Consider the following 23690-nt stretch of genomic DNA (forward strand, 5'->3'; position numbering starts at 1 on the left):
TTTAACATTACACTCGTAGAACTGATTTCTAGATGCACTTACAACACGTGGAGGTTAAATATTTTCAAATTAACGGTAAGATATCAAAACTGTAGGCAGTGTTATCCTATTTCTCAGATAAAATGAGTGTATGATTGAAATAATCTTATGCCTAGTATGGTTTATTGCACACAATCAATATCCATGTCTTTGGCCGAATAACATTAATAAACACGTGCTCTATTTGCTAATTGCTGTAAAATTACACCAACATTGCAGATCCATTTTGAAAACGGTACTTACAAATGCACAAATGTAACCCACGCATAAACTGTCAAATTTGACAGTTTACAATGTCCCTCGACAGTAATCACGTTGACACTATAAACAAAGCAACCGAAAACAAATCAATGGAATATATCTAAACAAAGACGCAAAATTCCTTTCGCTGCCGAAGGAAAGTGCCTATTTGTAGGGAAAGAGTGAATTTAAGGAGAAAAACGATTAATTCCATCAACGAAGAAATAATATAGCCGAATTATATCTTGGTTTTGTAAGTATAGTTACTGTACAACTTTTCCATCTGCGTCTAACATAGTTCGCTTATTCATTACACCCATTATTACACCGTCGTACAGCACCATGGACTCAGACGACTGTAGTACGAAAAAGTCGGGCCGAGGGCGTGGAAAGACCAGAGGCACTAGAGGGCGCGGTCGCGGTCGTGGCCGTGGACGTGGAAAGAAAGCAACACGAGTAATCTCTTCCGACGAAGAAGAAGAAGTCGCATCACCCGAACCGGAAAAGGAAGTCGTATTACCAGAAAAGCAGCAATCAGTCGCTATCAAAGAACCAGCGGCGATTGTGCCGATTGCACAAGACCCGCCTGCCGAGCCGAACCCGGAACCATTGACGAGCATTCTACCGGCGCCCGGTAGTGCTCCGCTTATTATCGACATGGAAGCAGACATTTCCCAGCTGGAAGCACCCACCTTTACGACAATAAGCCGTGGTCCACCGGAACCGATGTTACGTCTGAGCTGGAACCACAAGGTGAATCTTATCGGGGAGAAGGTGCTAAACCCAATGATCTACTGCTGCGATCAGTGCGACAATCCAATACTTATCTACGGTCGAATGATACCGTGCAAGCATGTATTTTGTCTTCGGTGTGCACGCTCCGACACATTCAAGGTGTGTCCACGCTGCAACGAGAAGGTTGTACGGGTGGAACAAACGCGCCTCGGTACGGTATTTATGTGTACACATGGTGGGACACGGTATGGGAATACTGGCTGTCGGCGGACGTACCTTTCCCAACGAGATCTACAGGCACACATTAATCACCGACACGTGACAAATCCGGCCCCACCGGCACAGTCAACGATACAACCGCTGGTTATTCCGTCCCCACAACAAACCGTCCCGATTCAGCCGATGGCACTCTCGCCGATGAGTAAGCTAGTGTCTGAAAAGGTAAACGCCGGTGGGGTTGCATTGCGTAAGAACTCCAGTGAACAGCACAGTTCTCCACGGTCAGGAATGATGCGCCAGTCCGAGATGGGCGATAGTTACTATAATTACGGTAGCTCTAGCTCGTACAATACAAACCATCCTGGTAGGTACAGTATAGTTAATGATGTTTTACGGTGTTTACTCACATTTTGCATATCTGTTTTTAGCTCCGAATCAGCATTTGTCGCGCGCCAGCTACTCACCTTACGCACATCAGACATCATCTCCGCAGCAGCAACAAGTGCAGCCGTCTACATCATCCTCAATATCGTCGAACCACTGGAGCCAATCCACCAGTCAGTACTATCGTTAAAATTGAACTGATGTACGTTTTTGAGATGTTCCGGTTAAGGATGCAAATTAAGTAAGATAAATCATCGATTCGAACCGTACACTTGTTTATAAATCAACATGCCAAGTGCAAACATCGTAGACGATCGAATCGATATGGTTAGCGATTAAAATCTCGCTTCAAGTTTTGGAATGAGGTTATAAATATTATTTAGATACACAAAAAGCGTTATAATTATGTACGCTTGAACTAATTGGAAATTATAAAGATAGTTAAGTTTTAGTTGGAAGATTCATTTTTTCTCAAATTAATAGAACTCATTAAACTATTTTTTTCACTGTAACTAGCTTGTTCTTATTGTTTTCGTATTTTAAAAGCATTTGAGGTGCATTTAATGTGATGTATTTCTCTCTTATGCAAAAGAAATATTGAATATCCCAGGGCTAAAGCTATCTATTTTATCAATGAAAACAAATGAGCTCTTCAAATCATCAATGAACGATATACAAGCATGTTTTGTCAAAATTTTGAAAATTCTATTCGATCAATAGCACAACACTGCATTCTTTAGAGATAATCTCATTTGAATCATTTCTACGTATACAGAAGTCTAGCTATCATACTTCAGATAAATAAAAGTAAAAAAGCCACTAATGGCAGACCAAAACTTCAAGTGTAACGCCATAAAACAGAAGTGTTCTGAAAACTATGTTAGGAAATTTTATTGGACATACTTCAATGCAAGCACATGATATCAAAATGGTAGCGCAACTTACCACAACATCAGTACGATGGTATGAACCAAGTACGATCCGACGGATCGTACTGGTGTTGTTAGCTGTGCTGCCATTGTAATATCATGTGATTGCATTGAAGTATCCCTGCTGCGGTTGTGGTGTTTTCTAAGGCCGTTGAAATATCATTTGCAGCGCTTGTGGCGATAGGCGCATGCGTTGTTTTATTATCTCAAAACCACTGTTACATAAATCCATCCATCAATGAAAAATGGCATCGATGTCCGGTACACCCTTTGGATGTTTAAACTTTGCCGGTTTCAGTGGTCGCATTCGCAACGGATCCGAGGTACGTGACGGTTGATTCAGCGACTCCTGGTAGTCCTCTTCTTCGAGGCGTTCAGAGATATTTAACGTCAGCCGTTTGACACTATCCTTTTCCTCCTGTAACTTCCGTTCCTGTTCGCGAATGTACTGTGCAAGCGAACTATCTTCCGGTGCTTCGAACGTTTTGTATAGTTGCTGCTTGCCCTTTCCACGTATCATCAGCGCGAACGGTACGGTGTCTGATTTAACGTTCGTAGGTTCCTAAAATTATTAGTATAATTTCATAGCCATCAAATTTACAATTACTATTGAAAAGTACCTAAAAAGCTTTTGAATTACCTGAAGCTGATCGTAGGTTTTCTTCGTCTCATTGCGAAATGTGATTGGGATCGGTACATTCTTGGGATTCACTTTGGCTGAGTCCTTCGCACGTTGCTGACAGTACTCGGATGCCATCCGTTCGAACTCCCTCTCAAATTCAAGATCTTCTGGTTGCTTCTGTGGTGGTGGTTCCGACACCACTTCCAGCTCGCCCTCCCGATCATCATCATAATATTCGGGATCCTCTTCGTTATCATCTTCCTCGTCGTCCTCATCGTATCCCTCAAGCTCCTGGTCCGCACCTTCCATAGGAGGCGAAGGCGTATCGTCGTCCTCATCGTCCACCGTGTGCCGCTTACCGTTCGGACGCTTCGAACCATATCCCTCGGAAATGTCGTCGCCCGCATCGGATGTGCAATCGTCCGATTGCAACGAATCTTCATGATCGGATGACTCCGGTGCATCACTTATCGTTCGCATGCTATGCTGTTCATTAGGCTGCTCCAGATCCTGATTCGCTCGCTCCAACTCCTCGCCCGGGAAAATTTTCTGGCGCAACGAATTCACCGCTTCCTTCGCCTGCTCAAAACTGGCATAAAGTTTCAATTTTGGTCTCAAACTCTTCAAACACTCACGGTACATGTGATCCATAAGTATCGGGAACAAATCTTTCACGTTCGGCACAGCGCCCGGGACTAATTTTTCGTCATTATTTGCAGCTCCAACACCACCAACACTACTGCCCGCAAAATACGGATGGGATTTCTTGTACCAGTAGTACTGTTGGAAAAATACGAGGAAATAGTCCAACCGGCGACGATTCTCACCCGTGGTGAAGTACTGCCCGCATGTATCCAACAGCACACATACCAGCTTCAACCGGAACAAGGACTCGGGCGGATCGACAACCGAAGGTGGCCCATCATGCGAAAGGATAATACCGAACGAAATGATCGAGTACAGCGTGTTGAGAATGTTATCCGAGTCGACCAGCTGGTAGTTGTACAGTTCACCCAAGTACTTTACCATTGCTACACGCCGTTGTGCTAGCTTATTGTCGTGTATTTCCAATCCTGCCCGTATATCCTCGAGCACCGTATCGATCACATGGATTACGGCTCGTTCCTGATAAGAATTTAAACCGGCTAGTAAGTCGGCCAGACTGCGAATCAGATGATAACGGATGTTATACGCACGAGACAAGCAACGGACGGCGTAGTTGAACGTTCCCACATCGTCCCAATTTAAGCGACGCAACAGCTGTATCATTTTATCCACGTTCGCTTTGTCCAGCTCTTTAAAGATCAGTTGCCGGATGTATACATGGATAAGTGGCCGTTCCTTTCGAGCTACCTTCAAACCTTCCGGTCGCTTTACCAGATAGTAGACATTCTCCACCTGTTGCACATACCGATCCTGCATCGTGGTGTTCATCTTCAATCGCATCATTTGCTCAAGAAATGCGTTTGTACGCATACGACTATCCGAGCAGTTGTAGAGATAAACACCACACACTTCGAGGAACGCACATGTCATCTCAACGTGATGGTGCTGGAAACTGTGCAGCAAACATCGTAAACAGTACAACGCCTCCAGTTTCTTGTAAATGCCGAACTTTACCAACTCTCCGATGTAACGGACTACCTTGATCTTCGTTTCTATGTTGATTTGATCCTTTTTCTTCAGATGATATTTGAAATCAATTTTCAACATCTGGCACAACTCATGAGCCACATCGGGCGATACTAGGTCGATGATAGCGACAAATCGCGCGTACATTGGTAATAGATCCAGCCTGGTACGCTGCACTCCAAATAGTACCTTCACTAATCGCTTTCGCTTGCTTTTCGTATTCAGATTTAGCAAGAAATCGATCGCTGCATTGTCTATTAGCTCACGGTTGACGCAGTTTTGAAGGTTTTGTACGAATTGCTCGAAATAGCGCCGGTTGCCGTGATTGCTTGGTGTGCCGTTACCACCACCACCAGCCAGACTACCGGAATTCGCTCCATTTTTCAACGATTCTTCCTCAGCCGCTTCAGGATCCACGGTAACTCCGGCATCTTCTTCGTCATGCAGTGACGATGTGGACTCTGAAAAACTGAGATCTCCATCCAACTCCGGCATATCCGAGTCAAGCGTTTCCTCCGTGACGGGTGGACCGGCCAATATGTTTGGAACTAAATCACCCGTATCCTCGTTGTCCTCGTCGTCATCCTGCTGCTGTTGGTCATGCAGCTGTTGCTGCTGCTGCGGATTGTCTCCTTCTCCACCTGATTGCTTTTTATCGCAGTAATTTGGAAGAAATTGGCGCAAATCAGGCAAATCAACATAGAACGATTTCGTTTCCTCGTCGCGCCACGGATCCAAGTTGCCAAACTGCATCTCCTCGCCGGCCCGACCATCAAGTACGGACCCTTCGACCAATGGTCCCGTTTCTTGCAGTTCCTCCAACTGTGGCATAGCTTCCCCAAGCAGATCTGCCAACGTGCTGGTCGATGCGTGCAGCTTTTCATACGATGCCTGCAGCTGAGCCAATTGCTCACGCTTCTCTGACGTCACTTCGCCTTTTGACTGCAGCATCTTGCGCCGCGATTTCTCTGCCAGCTGCACCTGCCGATGTTCCGATCGCAGGTGTTCGGCTAGCGATTGGTAATAATCGCGCAACAAATTACGTAAATTGTTTTGCCGATCCGGTGATAGCAGCGGTGACACTGGCATTGTAACGCCATACTTCTTTGTCAGCTCAGTCATCCGTGTAGGTACCAAACCAGCGTACTCATCACCGCAGTGCTTACAGAAAGATAGCACAATTGATAGATTTACGTGCTCTTCTTTATCCTGTGTAATTAACCCAGTCAGGCATGCACCTAGCAGTGGCAGACCCGTCTTGTTAGAAAAGATGCCCATACTGATCAACTCCGCATAGAACCGCAGATCGACGCGCATCTTGCTCGGGTTGGCCACTTTCTCGCCAGGTTTAATCAGCAGCAGCTTCTGCCAATTTTCGAACAGCGTCGGCGCAAAGTCGGCATAGTGCCGATGCAGATGATTGCAAAGCTTTAACACCGCACCAATGTCGCTCATTTTTAGCTTCGCTTCCACGAGTGCTGCACTTACTTCCGAGATATATTTCGTCAGATTCAATCCAGAAACATCCTGCGTTAGCGACGGCAGCTGTTGGGCAGTGAACTGTTTTAATCGCTTCACAAACGCCGTGTTCTTCTTCAGACTCGAATCATAGCGGAAGAAATCCTCCTCAGCTGGTCGTTCCGGTGCTTGGTTTCGTTGGCGCTCTTGTACCTTTAGCTGGTATCGTTCCTGTAGGCTGGCCACAAACGCTTCCAGTTCCGCTTTCTCAGCATCCTCGTCGATGGCCATGCCAGACTGACAAACCTGTGCACTTTGTTCAGCACTGTTTTCCATGGTTCCACCTCCTACGTGGTTCGATCGAACTTTTTCAGTCAGCTGCAGTGCGGTTCCGTTTCCGAGCCTAGGCAATCTGAGAATTAATTTTGATTAAACTTGTGAACTCTTGAAAGATAAACACTCGGCAAGTAGAACCCATATGTTTCTATTTCTTCTGTGCTTCTGTTTAGAGGTGTCCTAGAACTTCACCCCCCTTTACCACCCCCTAGAGGTTCACCCTTTGTATGTTTACCATATGAACACAGTTTATAACTGCAGACTTAAAGATCGAATGAGCTATTGTTAATGTTCTTAATGTTCCGTCTCAAAAAGATAGTTTTTTTTCTGTTTCTATGTTCATGTAATATACGACCAAGTCGTATATCTTCTAATGTAGGCAAATCAGCACGTTTGAATATTTGCGTCATTTCCATATACACAATATTTAGATGCCAAAGTTTATATGAGGTTTATATGAGATCTTTGACCGTGGATATGGCGAAACAATTTTGTTCAATATTGCTGCAAGTTCAAAATGTTAATGTAATAATGTCCCTGTTTTGGGAAGGCTTAAACCAATATAAACCTTAAGATTATTTTAATGTAAAAAAAGATGAAACTGTTTTACCGTGGTCTGCCGAGCGAATAATTTCGTATATATTAGCATTTCCATTAAAGATTAGTTTTAAATTCTACTCTTAAGAACCCAACCACTCCCAATAACAGCTATCAATGTCGAAATAAATAGAAACTTAGTTTTACGCTTAAAGTGTGTTCCCTGTGCATATTTTACGTTGTTGGTTTGCTTTGCCAGTGCTCTTTTTCCGTGAATCATATTCTGTTTTCCGTGAATCATTTGCTATTTGTTCTCCACCAAGCGCTGCAGAGTTGCCAACAGTCCATCAACATCATTCGCATGCTCATTCGTCAACAGCAGATCCCACGAACTGTAATTGTCCAGATCGCACTCCGATTGTACGTCATCTATTCCCTGTTGAAATTGCCACCCCCGTCCAGCACGCACCGCTTCGCTCGCCTCGATCCGCACCGCACGTATCCGTTCCGAGCCGTACGTTTCCTGGAAGAAGCGCACATCCGTCTTTCGCCGTACGTCACTCACGATGCAGATGCTGCGGTCGATTGTGGTACAGGCCGCTCGACAAAACACACCGTAGTCTTCCTGCCGACGTGCATCGCTCCACTCGATCATCTCTTTGCGGTATCGCTCTTTGTACGCACCGTCACCCAGCAACTCGCTTAAGTTCAAACCCTTCCAGTCAGCCCAGTGCCGTTTGATTGGTTCTGAGATCCGTATAATTTGTGCTTCTTGCGTACCGAGCCTAAAAGATGAAGTGATACCTAAAGTCACAACCTAGGAATGAATGCGATGATCAATCGGATGTTCTCGTACCTCTTTAGCAGCGCATCCGCTAGGAAGTCTTTGCCACATTTCCGCTTTCCACTCAGCAAAAGTATCACTCTCGGCACCGTAACATGTACATTATCCATAGTAGTTGCGATTTATTTTTACCCAAAAGCAGGACGCTTTCTCCACTGGAATCAAAGATCTTCTTCTTCTTCTTCTTCTTCTCTGCGAGGTAATTCTCCGGTATGACTGAGGAATCCAGCTTCCTGGGCCTTCCCTAGTTACTCCGTAGTATTGAGTAGTCTCAATCTACCTCTTTTTTCTAAAGAGCCGGCAACTAATGGCCATATGCCCTTTTTTCCTTTTGCTAATGCCCTTCCTGATGATTGTTTCTCTTGTTTGGTGTTTTTTGGTAACACCATCTGACGTTCTTTACGTTTACAGTGCTGGTTTCTGGTGTACAGGCATTTCCTCCTGTATGTTCTTTTCGATTAGCCTTATTCCGGGCCTGCTCGGACCGGATGTCGATGTTTTCATCTACCAGCGGTTACTGACTACACGGTTTAAAAGAGTAAATAAATAATTGACTAGAGGTTTAAAAGGATATTTTGTTTTGTTGTATAAATCTAACTACATTGCTTATGATACCTGTATTTCTTTTTTTCCATCCTTCCCGAAATTTTTCTTCATTTATCGTCGGCTGTTTGGCTCGTTCCAAGCAGAACTTGGCGCAGTAAAATACTCTATGAGTAGCTGTGTCTGGCACACCGCAGTTTACGCAGTTGCCTTGCGGGATTATCCTCATTACACTGAGCCAATAGTTGCCATAATCGTGTCCAGCTATAAGTCTGTTTATTGTTTTAATATCCTTTGCTGCGAGGTCCATGTTGTTGTGCCATGGTTTGTTTGTTAACTGTTCCTGATATTTATAAAATTTTTTTCCTTTGGTAGCGCACGTTTCCTTATACCAATTGTTGGCCTCTTCTTCAGCTTTTTTCTTCAGTATCCATAGCGCATCTTTTTGTCTGAGTTTATTGTCTATGATTCGACTCGTGCTTGTTCCTTCTTTGGCTAGACCATCTGCTCTTTCGTTTCCTTCGACGCCCACGTGGCTGGGGATCCATTGAATTTTCGCTTCTAACCTTTCCCCATTGTTTAGGATCCTTCCTACAAGTTCATCAACTGTTAAGATTTCTAATGATTTCTCCAATATGATACATGCCGCTTTACTATCGGTATAGATAACTGGGTTCTTTAAACCTTTTTCCAGTGCCATTTCCAAAGCTTTGTCTATAGCTACCAGTTCCGTCGTGCATATGGATACCGGTTTTTCTAATTTGAACGACACTGCTGTCTCCTCTATGGAATTTATTATAAATACTATTCCGATACCACAGTTTTCGTCTCTTATGCTCCCGTCTGTATATATTTTTACACTCTGATGGTCAGCGTTAATTGTCTGTATCGACAATTGTCTTAGCATATCTGAGTTGGAGTTTTCTTTGGACATGGCCATGTTTTTGATGCTGGTATTTATAATCATTTTAAAATCGCTGCATTTTGCGTCGTTAAAATGGTAATGGTTTAGGGCGTCGAAGATATCTTTATTCTTAATATATGCTTTGGTTTGAGCTGTTAGTTTGGTGCGGGATCTTGATCTTAATTGTTTGTATATTAAACTACGGGTCAACGAAGCGTGTGCAAACTCTTTTGTCAGTTCTTTGTTAATCAGGTACTGTGTTCTTATCTCTAAAGGCACTTCGGTGGATATAGCCATTAGGGTGTTTAATGGGGTAGTCCTTGTGCACCCTGTTGCTTTCCTCAACGACTGATTTAGTATCTTTTTCGTCACTTGGAAAGACGCCTTGTTCGCATTACCACTTAGAGAAATTCCGTATTCCGCACTGCCCCTTATTAGAGCCCTGTGAAGTTGTATGGCCTTTTGTGGATTTATATTTTTGCTCTTGGAGCACATCATTTTCATTATGTTCAGCCTGTTGTTTGCTTTTTGTGCCATGTTTTTTATGTGTTCATTAAATTTGAGTTTTTGATCGATGGTGATCCCGAGAAATTTATGTGAGTTCTTCAATGGAATTTTGGTAGACCCTATTTGTACCTGTATTTTGGGCTCGGGCTTGGGGAAACACATCATCGAGCATTTGTCCCCATTGATCTCCAACTCCAGTTCTTTAATTTTCTCTGTCAGTGTTTTCACCGAGCGGCGGAGTTTACCTTCAACATGTCTCCAAGATATCCCCGATTCCACTAAAACTATATCGTCTGCATATTGTATTATTCTAATTTTTGTGTCATTCATTTCGTGAATGTTTCTTGTAAAAATATTAAACAGCGTGGGTGATAATACATCCCCTTGTGGAAGCCCATTTGTTATGACCCTAGTCATTTTTCCCTCGCTCGTGTCGATTTCGATTGTTCTTCTTCTGAGGTAGTTGCCTATCCAGGCAACTATTTCCTCCGGTAGGTAGCATGCCCTGAGTGATTCAATCAATTTTTTAATGCAGACCCCATTGTAGGCACTTTTTATATCGATAAAAATAACCCCAGTGATCTTTTTGTTATTGTTATTGCATTTGATCATGTTCGTTATCACATTCATGGCGCTTGTTGTGGATTTGTTCTTCCTGAAACCAAAGGTTGTTTCTGGGAGAATCATGTACTTCTCTACCGTTTGGTTGACTTGTTCAAGAACCGCCGTATTAATGATTTTTAGTGGCGTGGGAAGGAGTGCAATGGGTCTATAATTGCCTATCTCTTCTTGATCTTTACCAGGTTTCGGGATGGCTATAATCTTAGTTCTTCTCATTGCTTTCGTTACTTTTCCCTTTTTCCAGATGGTGTTGATATCTTTTACTAGCGCATCTGTGCATTTTTCATTTAGGTTTTTCCACATGTTGAATGTTATTCCTGTAGTATAGCAACCTTGATTTGTTAACTGGGAACTGCAGTATGGTTACCCGAATTTGTAAGCTGGGGAACGAGGACGAAAGACGAATAAAGAGTTAGTCGTGTTGAGACCACCAAGCGGAAACACCGTGTTAATCTAGAACACTACATTTGGCGACGAGGAGAAACACCAGAAAATCGGAAAAAAAGATAAAGGAAATGAATCCTATGGGTAAGCATTGTAGTGCATTGTAAGTATTGGTAGTGAGAAAAGGCGGCTTTTTGGGAAATGGCCAAACTAGTGATTTTTGCTTAAATGCAGTGAGTTTCATAACTATTCGTATTAGCGTCAAAGCTGTGAATACAAGAAACAATGGAAATGGGCTTGCTTAAATGCAGATGACAATATAAGCTTAAATGCTGAGCCGATTGCTTCAACGCAGTGAGTTTCATAACTATTCGTATTAGCGTCAAAGCTGTGAATACAAGAAACAATGGAAATGGGCTTGCTTAAATGCAGATGACAATATAAGCTTAAATGCTGAGCCGATTGCTTCAACGCAGAAAAAAGGAATTTGGAGAACAGTCTTTTCGTATCGACGCTAACATTTGTGCTTTGACGCAGTAGTTTACGAATACGAGGAACAATGTCCCGAAGAAACCAAGCGTGTGTGCTATCGAATGTGAACGTGTGAGTTGCTTAGGAGCTTGAGACAAAAGGAATGTGTTTCAATACAGCGACGTGCCGAAAAGGCGGGAGAACTTATTGCTTAAATGCAGACTGTGTGCAAAGGATAACAGTAGTGTAGCTCTGAAAAAAGAGAAAAAAAAAGAAATTCTCGGAAAGGGAACAAACCTCGAACAGTAAGACCGGTATGAACACGTTGAGTACAATAGTGTTAGAGTGTGATGCCGATTGCTTTAATGCAGAATCGTGTGAGAAGTATAACGGGGAAGTAGCGTCACTAAGAAGAGAAAAGAAATTCTCGGTAAGGGCACAAGTCTCCGACAGTAATATCGGCACGGACAAAATTAATACACTAGTGTTAGTGTGTAGTGAAGTGTAAATGATGATGAAACACAAAATGGAGAAATTCAATTATGGTTCTTGAATCCGATGATAGGAAAATAACGATTATAGTTTTAACTAACTTCATTCCAGAAATGTTTCGATTGCCCGGGCTGACACCCCAACCTTTCAATTATGACACAAAAGCAGATAACAGTGGGCTAGAATGGCAGAAATGGACCAAATCGTTGGAAATTATGTTTCGAGCATGCCGTATTGATGATGACAACTGGAAGAAGGATCTGCTGTTGCATTTTGTGGGTCCGTGTGTACAACAAATTTATGAGACGTTGCCTGAATTACCGGGATCTGACATGCGTGGTCCGCTGGCAAACATCGAGCGTTATACTCCAAATATGTCTCCGTATGAAGAAGCGCTAGCTAAACTAAATGATTTTTTCTTACCGAAGAAAAATTCCACGTTTGAACGACATATGCTGCGACAAATGAAACAAGGAGCTGAAGAAAGCTTCGATGCCTTCACGATGAGATTGCGCCTACAAGCTGAGCTTTGCGATTTTGGAGACAAAATGGACGAAAACATTAAGGATCAAATTATCGAAAACTGTAATTCAGTTTCGTTGCGCCGCGAGCTGCTTAAAAAGGGGAATGTCAACCTGGACGAAATAATCAAGATTTCAAAAATACATGAAGCGGTGGCCCGTCAAGAAAAGGCGTTTCCTAACGGCGGTGAAAAGAAACAACATGTGGATGAGATAAATAAAATCGACTCATCCCAGTTTGACAAGAGGGGCAGATGGATTGAGCCAAAACAACTCGAATGCCATCGATGCGGGTATTTTGGGCATCTTGCGAAAGAAGATAGGTGTCCGGCGAAAGGCAAAATTTGCAACAAGTGTGGCGGAAGGGACCATTTCGCGACCAAATGCCGTACCAAGCAACAGAACAACGAGAAAAGGAAAACAAACGTTTTTCAAAAGTTCGGCCGACAGAAGCAAAACTTTAACAAGACGGATAACATGAAAAATATGCGAGATATGGTGCAACACGTCCAGGCTAATAACGAATATATTTTTCACTTGACGACTCCAGATAGCAACGGTGAGGTGCATTGTGAGATTGGCGGTATTCCTGTATCCGCAGTTATCGACTCGGGATCGAAGTATAATTTAATGAGCCAACTCGACTGGGAACATTTGAAGAATAAGAAGATTACGGTGACAAATCAGCGACGAGAAACGACTTTAACTTTCAAAGCATATGGAGGCCAACCGCTAGAAGTGGTTGGTGTGTTTACCGCTGAAATGAGACTGGGCAATGCAAGTACAACAACGGATTTCTATGTGGTAAAAGAGAAAGGGAAAGTACTTATAGGACGCGACACTGCTATTCACATGGGTATATTAAACATTAGTATCTCAGTAAATGCATTTGGAACTGGAAAAACCATTTTAGGCACGATCAAGGATGTGGAGTTAGATATTCCGATAAAACGGGATGCTGTACCCGTTGCTCAGCCTTGTCGACGCATACCAATTGCCCTGGAAAACTAGTGGATAAGAAGTTGGATGAGTTGATGGAGCAAGGAGTTATTGAGCCTGTAAATGGATCGGCCAAGTGGATTTCACCGGTAGTAGTGGTCCCGAAGGGCATCGATGACGTTCGTCTCTGTATCGACATGCGACGAGCTAACGATGCAATAGAGAGAGGGAGAGAATTATCCATTGCCAACATTTGAAGATTTTCTACCACACCTGGTCAAAGCGGAGGTCTTCTCTCGTCTCGACGTAAAACATGCGTTTCTTCAGGTGAAGATATCAGAACGGTCTAGGGTAATACCAGACTGATGTTTGGGATAAACTGTGCACCGGAGCTGTTTCAGAAGATCATGGAACAGATATTGAGCGGCTGCGAGGGTTGTTTAAACTTTATCGATAATATTATAGTACACGGATCGAATCAAGAAGAACACGAAAAACGGTTAGGAAAAGTTTTGAAGCGACTTGAGGAGTGGAACGTTAATTTAAATGCGGAAAAAATGTATTTACGGTGTTTCAGAAATGAAATTCTTGGGTCATGTCTTATCAAAATACGGGATCAAACCAGATGCGGACAAACTAGAATCCATTCAAAATTTCCGGGAGCCAAAATCAAAAGAAAAAGTAAGGAGTTTTTTTGGGTTTGGTAAAATACGTAGGAAAATTTATTCCCGACTTAGCTACCTTAACGTACCCTTTAAGACAAGTCCAGAGTCAAGGTTTTGTGTGGAAAGCCGCACAACAAAACGCGTTTGCAAAATTGAAAACAGTAATGATGAGCCCAACGACTTTAGGATATTTTAATGTCTCGGACCGAATACAGCTAGTGGCAGATGCTAGCCCGATTGGCTTAGGCGCTGTTTTAATGCAAATCAATGAGACTAGTCCAAGGATTATAGCGTGTGCTAGTAAAAGTTTGTCCGAGGTGGAAAAGCGCTATGCACAGATTGAAAAGGAGGCCTTAGCCTTGGTATGGGCGGTAGAACGCTTCCATTATTATTTGTATGGGCGTTCTTTCGAACTTATAACTGATCATAAACCATTGGAATTTATTTTTGGACCTAAATCAAAGCCTTGTGCTAGGATTGAGCGATGGGTTGTACGGTTACAATCTTACAAGGCAAAAGTAGTTTATCGACCCGGCAAAATGAATAATGCCGACCCAAAACTCGAGATGCAAGTCGAACAATACGTTAGAAGCTGCTTGTAGTAGTTGACTATTTTAGCCGATATATAGAGGTAGATATCATGAAAGTTATTGACTCCAGTGAAACTATAAAGCGGTTAAATTCCATTTTTGCACGTTTTGGATTGCCATTATCTATCACGGCAGATAATGGTCCGCAGTTTTCCAGCGAAGAATTTCGACAATTTTGTGCTACTAATAACATAACACTGATCAGCACAACGCCCTATTGGCCGCAGCAGAATGGCGAAGTCGAAAGACAAAATCGTTCATTATTAAAGAGACTGATTATTAGCCAATCTACCAAATCGGATTGGGTAGAAGATTTAAACAGTTACTTGTTGATGTATCGGTCATCGCCACACTCAACAACAAAGAGAACCCCATCCGAGATGATGTTTGGCTATAATATTCGGGACAAACTTCCATCTATTTTGCAACCGATAATAGCAGATGAAGAAACGGCGGACCGAGATAGACAAGCAAAGATCAAAGGAAAGATATATGCCGACAATTGTAGAAACGCGAAAATGAACCCTAAAATGGTAGGCGATGAGGTACTAGTAAAGAGAACTTTTAAAGCAAACAAGTTATCTGCAAATTTTGGGCCCAAAGTATTTAAGGTTATAAAAAGGAAGGGAGGTGACGTAATAGTGGCTTGCAAAGGATCAGGAAATAAGTACCGGCGACATGTTTCCCATTTATTAAAAATACCGGTTAACAGGAACAGTTCTTCATCTTCCGTATCAGAAAGTGATACATTGGGAATAAATAAGGGATTAGAATCCGCGGGCACATCAAGCAAGAGACGACCCGATTGCACACCTGAGGCATAAGACCAGCATTCAGTTAGACCTAAAAGGACTGTTCAAAAGCCATCACATTTAAAAGATTTTGTATGAGCCTTCTGCATAGGATAGAGCTAAACAGGAAAAGGAAATATATAAAAGGGAAAAGTGAATGTAGTATAGCAACCTTGATTTGTTAACTGGGAACTGCAGTATGGTTACCCGAATTTGTAAGCTGGGGAACGAGGACGAAAGACGAATAAAGAGTTAGTCGTGTTGAGACCACCAAGCGGAAACACCGTGTTAATCTAGAACACTACAATTCCGTCCACCCCTGGTGCTGTGTTCTTCTTCTTTTTTAGAATACGGTGCCAATCCCTGTTGTTTATCAGGTCGTAGTCAACCCTCGCATTGATCGTTTGAATGGCGTGATGTTTGTTTGGTGAGCTAAAGTTCAATTTGAGGAACTTACTTGCCTGCTCTTTGGATTTGTGGACGATGTTATCTTCTTTGGGACTTTCCGAATTGTTGCATTTTTTAACCAGTTTCCACAGTTTGTGTGGAGACGTTTGGGCATCAATTTCCTCCAAGTGATTTTCCCAGTTAGCTCTTTTGCACAGTTTTTTAGTGTATTTGAACTTCGCAAGGTGTTTTTTGAACTCTATCTGGCTTTCTATTGTTTTAGTTTGGTTGAATGTTTTCCTTGCTTCATTCTTTTTCCTCCATAAGCATTCCAACTCTTCTGTCCACCATTCTTTTGCCTGATATTTATCCACCCTTTGGTTGTTCTTTATGATATTTTTTATGGTTTTGGTGGCTGTGGTAATATCTAAATTATTATGATCCATTTCGTGAATTCTTTTGTAAATTCTTCCGAGGACTGGTACTTTTTTTAAAGTGCGAGGGGTGCAGAGCTGGACCTTCGTTAAAATTATTTTGTGCTGACTATTTCCGATATGCTTATCTAAAATTTCTCTTTGAATTTTGCCTAATAGGTTGCATGACGGGATGGTTAGGTCTATGGCAGAGTCTCTTTTGTTTGGGTCAGTCGATATGTATGTATATTCAGTATTGAATAAAATTGTCGCGTTACTTTCGTTGGTTTCTTCCAACAGTATTTTTCCTCTTTTGTCCGTATGATGGTCACCCCAGTATGTTGTTAGAGTATACAACCCCTGTAGTCTTGTGTCACTTTGACACAACGTTAATTGGGAACTGATATCTTTTGTAAAGATAGGTTGGCAATCCTATCTGCGTGTTTTGTTACATGTACTCTTTTTCCGGTTCGCTTTATAATAAACCAGATACACTTTTCACTAAGCAAAGCCATCATCGTTTATTAGGTTATGGGCCCAGATACGTTGGCGATCAAAGGGCAGTGAAAATTAGTGAATATTGTTTCTTGTATCGATCACTCATCGCTTATTATCGTGATGGAGCTTCTTACTGAGAAAAACGATCGTCATTTTCTCCCGTTGTTCGATGGCTCAAACTATACCGCATGGAAGTATAGGATGACAATTCTCCTGGAGGAGCATGAGCTCTTGGAGTGTGTTAACACTGATGCGGATGGATTGGAGGCGCTGAAGGACGAGACAGGAGATAGTGAGACGATAGCGAAGGTGAAGAAGCTGAACCGTGAAGCACGTGCCAAAAAGGATCGGCGTTGCAAGTCGCTATTGATATCACGGATACACGATTCGCAGCTCGAATATGTGCAGGATAAAAACACACCGAAGGACGTGTGGGACGCCTTGAAACGTGTTTTTGAGAGGCACAGTATTGCAAGCAGAATGCACCTGAAGCGGCAGTTAGTGTTTCTACGTTTCAATTGTGGGACGCTACAGGAACATTTCTTGAAACTTGACCGTTTAGTGCGGGACTATAGAGCTACCGGTGCCACGTTGGATGAACTCGACGTAGTATGCTACTTGATGATTTCAGTCGAATCCTCATATTCGACCGTAGTAACAACCATCGAATCGCTACCATCGGAAATTCTAAATCTGGAATTCGTTAAGTGTAGGTTGCTGGATGAGGAAACGAAAAGGAAATGTGTGGACCTGTCCTTGCCGAAAAGTGAAGCGGCATTTTCCAGTGAAAAGCAACCTCGAAAACCAAATCAGAAAAATAAGGTTAAGTGTTTTGGCTGCAAAATGGAGGGACATAAGCTGAATGAGTGCCCTAGCAAAAGAAAAAGTGTCACTAACACATCGAAGGCTCATATGAGCAAAGCAAGCGTAAGCTTTGTCGGTGTGAAAGCGGAATCATTTAACAGTATGGAATGGTTCATTGATTCTGGTTGCTCGGAACATTTAGTAAACGATAAAACATTTTTCCTAAATTTGACACGTTTAAAGCATCCCATAGATATTGCCATCGCCAAAGATGATGTAACGATTAGAGCAGAATTTTCCGGAACAGTCAACGTTGTGAGCAATGTGTACGGGAAGAAAATTAACTGTTTTGTAAATAATGTTCTATACGTGCCAGATTTGCGATGCAACTTGTTCTCGGTCATGCGAGTGGATGAAGCCGGAATGACAGTGGTATACAAAAATGGGACCGTTGAAATTCATCGTGGCGATGAAATCGTAGCATGTGGAACACGTATCGGAAAATTATACCAGCTAGATTTTTGTTACCAACGGCGAAATGAAAACTCAATGTTAACGACAGGTAGAGTGCCCAAAGATTTGGAGATATGGCATAAGAGACTTGGTCATCTGAATACGCGCAGTATTGAAAAATTGGTTCGGAACAACATGGTTACTGGGATTAATATCAGTCATTCGGACAAAGATAGTATTGTTTGTGAGTCTTGTTTGGTGGGAAAACAAACTCGAAACCCATATCCATCGCGTAAAGAGAAAAGGTCGTCGCGAGTGTTAGAACTAATACATTCGGATGTATGTGGTCCGGTAACTCCTGTTGGTATGAGTGGTGCTAGGTACTTCGTCACTTTCATCGATGATTGGAGTCATTTTTGCATGGTGTTTCTGATGAACAGTAAGGATGAGGTATACAACTATTTTCGTGACTATGAAGCTGCAGTCACTGCAAAATTTGGTAAGCGGATCAGCCGTTTGCGATGTGACAATGGCGGTGAATATCGCAGTAAGCAGTTCGACGTCTTCCTAAAGCAGAAAGGCATCATGGCAGAATGGACGACTCCACATACACCTCAACAGAACGGGGTAAGTGAAAGGATGAACCGCACCTTAACTGATAAAGCTCGTACCATGTTGCAGGATTCTGGAATCGACAAGCGGTTTTGGGGGCAAGCCGTCCAGACGGCAGCGTTTCTTCTCAACCGCAGCCCCACGAGTGCTATCGATAGCAACGAGACTCCGTACGAACGATGGGAAGGCAAGAAACCCAACGTAGCGAAGCTGAGAACATTTGGATGTCAAGTATACACACATATTCCAAAGGAGCAACGTATGAAGTTGGATGCGAAAGCTTGGAAAGGAATATTTGTTGGCTACACCGCGAATGGTTATCTTGTTTGGAATCCGCAAAAATGTAAAATAGTTCATGCACGTGATGTAATATTCTTGGAAGACTCTCAAATCACTACCACAACAGTGAAAAAGATATGGGCTGATGATTTCTTCTCAACGAAAGTGATTGACGACGGTTCAGCACAAGGATCAGTTGAGAATGAATTGGGCAATGAATCAGAGGTAGTTGACGATAGTTCATCACCAGGCTCAACTGAGAGAGAACTGCAAATTAAAACGGGGGACTCCGAACAAGGCAACGAATCAGAAGGAGAATATGATACGGCTCCTAACTCTGATGCTGAAGTTGAAGCAGTTTCTGAAGGTGAATTTTCAAAACGGAAGCGAAATCCTCCCATCTGGCATAAAGACTATGACATGCAGTATGCAACATACGCGTTGAGTGCTACTAACTATGTGGAAAATCTGCCGAATTCATTAGCTGAGGCTCGTAAACGCGAAGACTGGTCCAAATGGAAGATCGCTGTGGATGAAGAAATCCAATCTCTGAAGAAGAATGAAACCTGGGAGTTGGTGAAACTACCCGAAGGTCGGAAACCTATTACATGCAAATGGGTGTTTGCTATAAAAAGAGGTATTGATGGCAAGCCTTGTCGTTACAAAGCCCGTTTAGTGGCTAGAGGTTTTAGCCAAAAGTATGGTTTCGATTATAATGAAACTTATTCACCGGTTGCTAGACTAGACACACTTCGCATGGTTTTGGCGATTGCAAACGAAAAGAAAATGGTGATACATCAAATGGATGTTCGTACAGCTTTCTTGAATGGTAAAATTCAAGAAGAACTTTATATGATGCAACCTGAGGGGTTCCAGAAGGATGGAGATCTAGTGTGTCGATTACGAAAATCTCTATATGGTTTAAAGCAGGCTTCTAAAGCATGGAACGATCGTTTCGATACTTTCATCCGTGGGCGTTTAGGTTTCAGACGAAGCCTAAATGATCAGTGTCTTTATACGCAGACAACGAAGAACGATATCGTTATCATCGTTTTGTACGTAGATGACCTCGTGATTGCTGGTTCAACGTTGGAAGTTGTACTAGACTTGAAGAAATGTCTGGCGAATGAGTTCGAAATGAGTGATATTGGTGAAATCAAATGTTTCCTCGGAATGAATGTCAGCTACAACAGAGAAGAAGGCGTGATGCAGATTCATCAGCAGCATTATCTTCAAGATGTCTTGCACCGGTTCAAAATGGAGACATGCAAGCCCTGTTCCACACCAATTGAGAATCGGCTGAAACTGTCTAAAGGCAAAGAAGAAAACCGTACTACGCAACCTTATCGTGAGTTGATAGGTTGTCTGATGTATGCAGCTCAGACAACAAGGCCTGATTTGGCTGCTGCAGTGAACTTCTACAGCCAATTTCAGAGTTGTCCGACGGATGAGCATTGGTCACATTTGAAGAGAATTCTACGCTATGTACAAGGATCATTAAATGTGGGTCTTATATATCGCCGAGGTGGAGGAAAACCTCTGGAGGTATATTCGGATGCAGACTGGGCTAATGACCCCAACGATAGACGGTCAGTGAGCGGAAGCGTTTTCAAAACGTTTGGATCAACTGTGGCGTGGATCACTAGGAAACAGCAAACTGTAGCACTGTCTTCGACGGAAGCTGAACTAGCTGCTTTGTGTGTTGCTGTTCGTCACGGATTGTGGATGTCGCGTTTGTTTCGCGATTTTGGATGTAAGGTGGATTTTCCTGTGACTTATTTTGAAGATAATCAATCAACGATTAGCATCGTCGAAGACTCCAGAGGGTTCGGAAGATTGAAGCACATTGACGTGAAATTATTCTTCCTAAAAGATTTAGTGAAGGAAAAGCAAATCATCCTTAAATATATTCCAACGACGAACCAACAGGCAGATATGATGACTAAGGGTCTACCGATCGCAGCATTTAAAAGAAATTGTCTAGCCATTGGATTAGCAAGTTGCAGCGGTTGAGCGGGGGTGTTAGAGTATACAACCCCTGTAGTCTTGTGTCACTTTGACACAACGTTAATTGGGAACTGATATCTTTTGTAAAGATAGGTTGGCAATCCTATCTGCGTGTTTTGTTACATGTACTCTTTTTCCGGTTCGCTTTATAATAAACCAGATACACTTTTCACTAAGCAAAGCCATCATCGTTTATTATATGTATGGTGCGAGTTGAAATCACCTGTTAGTATCCTAAACTTCCCTTTGGACGTGTTTGTGAGGAGTTGTTTGTATATATTAACAAAGTGGCTGTGATCCGTTCTGGGAGCAACGTACGTGCTGGTGATGACCAGACCCGTTGACGGTATTTTTATGGCAGTTGTTTGTATCATATTGCTATCCTCGTGCACTTTTATTGTTTCAAATTTAATGTTTTTTCTTACGAGTATAGCGCTGCCACCGTACCCGTCATGTCTGTCCTTTCTAATTATATTAAAATCTATTATTTTGAATGATTCTTCCACCTTCAGCCAAGTTTCCTGAAGGCAGGCTATATCACATCCATTTTGGTTGAGAATGTAGGTTAGTTCATCTTTGTTCTTTGGTAAGCTCTGAATGTTTGACTGTAGCAGTTTTATCTGAGCCATGGCTACAAATAAACACTACTATAGTATGATGTTCGTTAGTTGTTCTTTAGTTAGCTTGCTTATTGGTATTTTTTTTCCGTTTATGGTCATGGTTGGATCTTTGTCTGTATTTTCGTTTTCTGATAGTATCATCTCATCTGCGCTGTCCGCCTGAGTGGCTGTATCGCCATCATGTTCGGAGAGGCTTTGGATGGAGTCTGTGCTTGTCTCGTTCGTTGTGTTAGTGTTCAATGTGATTTCTGTAGTATTTTGTTGTGTGTTGGTTTTTTGTATTTCTGTTGGTTTAGTGTTCTTGTCTGTTTGCTTAGTGTTTATTTCGTTTAGTTTGGTCTTTTTTTCTGTACTTATGTGTGTTTCGTTGTGTGCGAGACTAGTCTCGGGTTGCGTTGGTTTTGTCGTGCGTGCGTATGATGTTTCTTTTGTTGTATAGTTTCTGGGAATCGTAGGGCATTGGCTCCGTCTAATTCTTCTAGCTTCTGCGTATGATACTCTGCTTAAAGTTTTTATCTTTTGGATCTCCATTTCGTCCTTGAAAACTGGACAGTCTTTATTGAGCGTAGGATGATCACCCTCGCATGATACACATTTAGTTTCCGTGCATTCTTCTTCATGCATCGGTTTACTACAGTTCCCACAAATTTTTTCTCCTCTGCACCATTTTTTTGTATGACCAATTTTTAGACACGTTGTGCATCTCATGGGTCTTGGGATGTACGGGTCTACTCTGATTGGATACCATCCAAAATCAATTGATCTGGGCAGGTGTGTCGATTTGAACGAAATGATGGCTGTCTTGGTATTTATCAGCTCTTTGTCTTTTTTCATTTTCATGATTACGACTTCCGTAACTTTTTGACCAGTTAAGCCGGCAAGAACTTCACTTTCCGTTAGGTGCATTAGGTCAGGGCTCCTTATGACCCCCTTAGTTATGTTCAGCGTCGGGTGTTCTTGCACTTTTACCGTTATTGCCCCTACCCTATCTGGTATCGTTTTCACGCTTTTCAACTTTCTGGCCTGGGTTTCGTTCCTTACCTTGATAAGGAGTTTCCCTCCTCTCAGTCTACTTACGGACTCTGGGTTGCTACCAATGGCGTTGGTGAAGATTTTCTGCACCAGAAATGGGTTGCACCTGCTTAGGTCTCGTTCCTCCGTTGTCGACTCCATTACGAGAAACAGCGAATCGTCTGCGGCTTCGCTCACGATTGCCATCGTGTTCCGATTTTTTCTTCCCACTTTTCTCCTCGGTTCGCCAAGGTCCTCTAGTACCTCGAAATAGTTTTTGAGGGGGACACCCCCTCCGGGGTCCACGACCCCCATATCCACTTTGCTTCTATACACTATCCGATTTTATCACTGTCTTTTGTATCACCTGTTTGTTTTATTTACGGGGGGTTATTCCCTTTAAACTTCCACCACGCTGCTCACTATCGCTTTTTAACCGACTTTTTAAACAGTAGTTGGCGAAAAACACGTTGTTACTCTCCAGTGTCCAACTGTCGAATGGAATCAAAGATCACTACAGCACAAACATCGGGAGGTGGTAGTACTGTCATGTTGTGACAGATCCCCGGCCGTCTGTCTAAATACCCAAGCTCCAAACGTCACACGAAAGGGCGCCCGAAATTGCTCCCGCAGGGCGCCCGAAATTGGTACCGTCGGGCGCCCGAATAACGATGGCTAAGGCAGGTTTTGACATTTGCAGTAGCCAAAAAATTGGCAACGCTGCCAAAAACAAAATTTTCGGTTCCATCCTGCCCCTCTCCCACCATTCCCTACCAGTTCTTTTTTTCTTCTATGCATCCCCCAATCATTTTACTGTCTATATTTAGAATCGAACTCGTATTGTATGTGTTTGAATCTCTAATGTGTTATGTATTTGTCTTTTACGTCTGTGTTGAATTGGGGGCTAATATAGGGCTATAAAAGCACCCATGATGGAGTCAAGCGAAATATGCACTGCTGTGTATGTCTTCGTCATGAATTTGCGCTAGATGCACCAAATTGATGGTGCAGTTAAAGGTCGGTATGTATTTTGGTTTCGTTGAAGCCTCGGCCTCAGCAAAAAAGTGTTTCCTGAATTTAATGAAGGTATAAATAGTCTCTATTTTACATGCATTTTCGGACACTGATTCCAATGGAACAGCATCATCATTACCGTCATCAAACCGTCATGAGTTTGTCTCGTCTTGTTTTCGTGTGATCGTA

At 42.6% G+C, this 23690-nt stretch overlaps 3 protein-coding genes across 3 annotated transcripts; 1 reads left to right on the forward strand and 2 right to left on the reverse strand.

The window, feature by feature from the left end:
- The first annotated feature begins 455 nt into the window (after positions 1 to 455).
- Positions 456 to 2232, forward strand: LOC128306439 (E3 ubiquitin-protein ligase Hakai). Its single transcript, XM_053043960.1, has 3 exons — positions 456 to 532; positions 618 to 1597; positions 1662 to 2232. Exons 2-3 carry the CDS (start codon positions 622 to 624, stop codon positions 1805 to 1807), a joined length of 1122 nt encoding a protein of 373 aa, XP_052899920.1. The 5' UTR covers positions 456 to 532; positions 618 to 621; the 3' UTR covers positions 1808 to 2232.
- Positions 2233 to 2757: 525 nt separating this feature from the next.
- Positions 2758 to 6571, reverse strand: LOC128306438 (regulator of nonsense transcripts 2). The gene is made up of 2 exons (XM_053043959.1): positions 3187 to 6571; positions 2758 to 3108 (listed from the first exon to the last, which is right to left on the reverse strand). Exons 1-2 carry the CDS (start codon positions 6547 to 6549, stop codon positions 2782 to 2784), a joined length of 3690 nt encoding a protein of 1229 aa, XP_052899919.1. The 5' UTR covers positions 6550 to 6571; the 3' UTR covers positions 2758 to 2781.
- Positions 6572 to 7216: 645 nt separating this feature from the next.
- LOC128306745 (phosphomevalonate kinase) lies at positions 7217 to 23055 on the reverse strand. Its single transcript, XM_053044343.1, has 3 exons — positions 23003 to 23055; positions 7988 to 8147; positions 7217 to 7916 (listed from the first exon to the last, which is right to left on the reverse strand). The coding sequence occupies exons 2-3, from the start codon at positions 8083 to 8085 to the stop codon at positions 7436 to 7438; spliced, it is 579 nt and encodes a 192-aa protein (XP_052900303.1). The 5' UTR covers positions 8086 to 8147; positions 23003 to 23055; the 3' UTR covers positions 7217 to 7435.
- Between the last annotated feature and the right edge of the window lie 635 nt (positions 23056 to 23690).

The sequence above is a fragment of the Anopheles moucheti genome, chromosome X, assembly GCF_943734755.1.
Source record: "Anopheles moucheti chromosome X, idAnoMoucSN_F20_07, whole genome shotgun sequence".
NCBI lineage: Eukaryota > Metazoa > Arthropoda > Insecta > Diptera > Culicidae > Anopheles > Anopheles moucheti.

What these genes read in the sequence shown, in the direction of transcription:
- LOC128306439 (XM_053043960.1), top strand. Translation starts at nt 622, where the DNA reads ATGGACTCAGACGACTGTAGTACGAAAAAGTCGGGCCGAGGGCGTGGA. An exon ending in GTACAATACAAACCATCCTG is followed by an intron (nt 1,598 to 1,661) that starts GTAGGTACAGTA and finishes ATCTGTTTTTAG; the next exon opens with CTCCGAATCAGCATTTGTCG.
- LOC128306438 (XM_053043959.1), bottom strand. Translation starts at nt 6,549, where the DNA reads ATGGCCATCGACGAGGATGCTGAGAAAGCGGAACTGGAAGCGTTTGTG. An exon ending in AAACCTACGATCAGCTTCAG is followed by an intron (nt 3,109 to 3,186) that starts GTAATTCAAAAG and finishes TAATAATTTTAG; the next exon opens with GAACCTACGAACGTTAAATC.
- LOC128306745 (XM_053044343.1), bottom strand. Translation starts at nt 8,085, where the DNA reads ATGGATAATGTACATGTTACGGTGCCGAGAGTGATACTTTTGCTGAGT. An exon ending in GCGGATGCGCTGCTAAAGAG is followed by an intron (nt 7,917 to 7,987) that starts GTACGAGAACAT and finishes TTCATCTTTTAG; the next exon opens with GCTCGGTACGCAAGAAGCAC.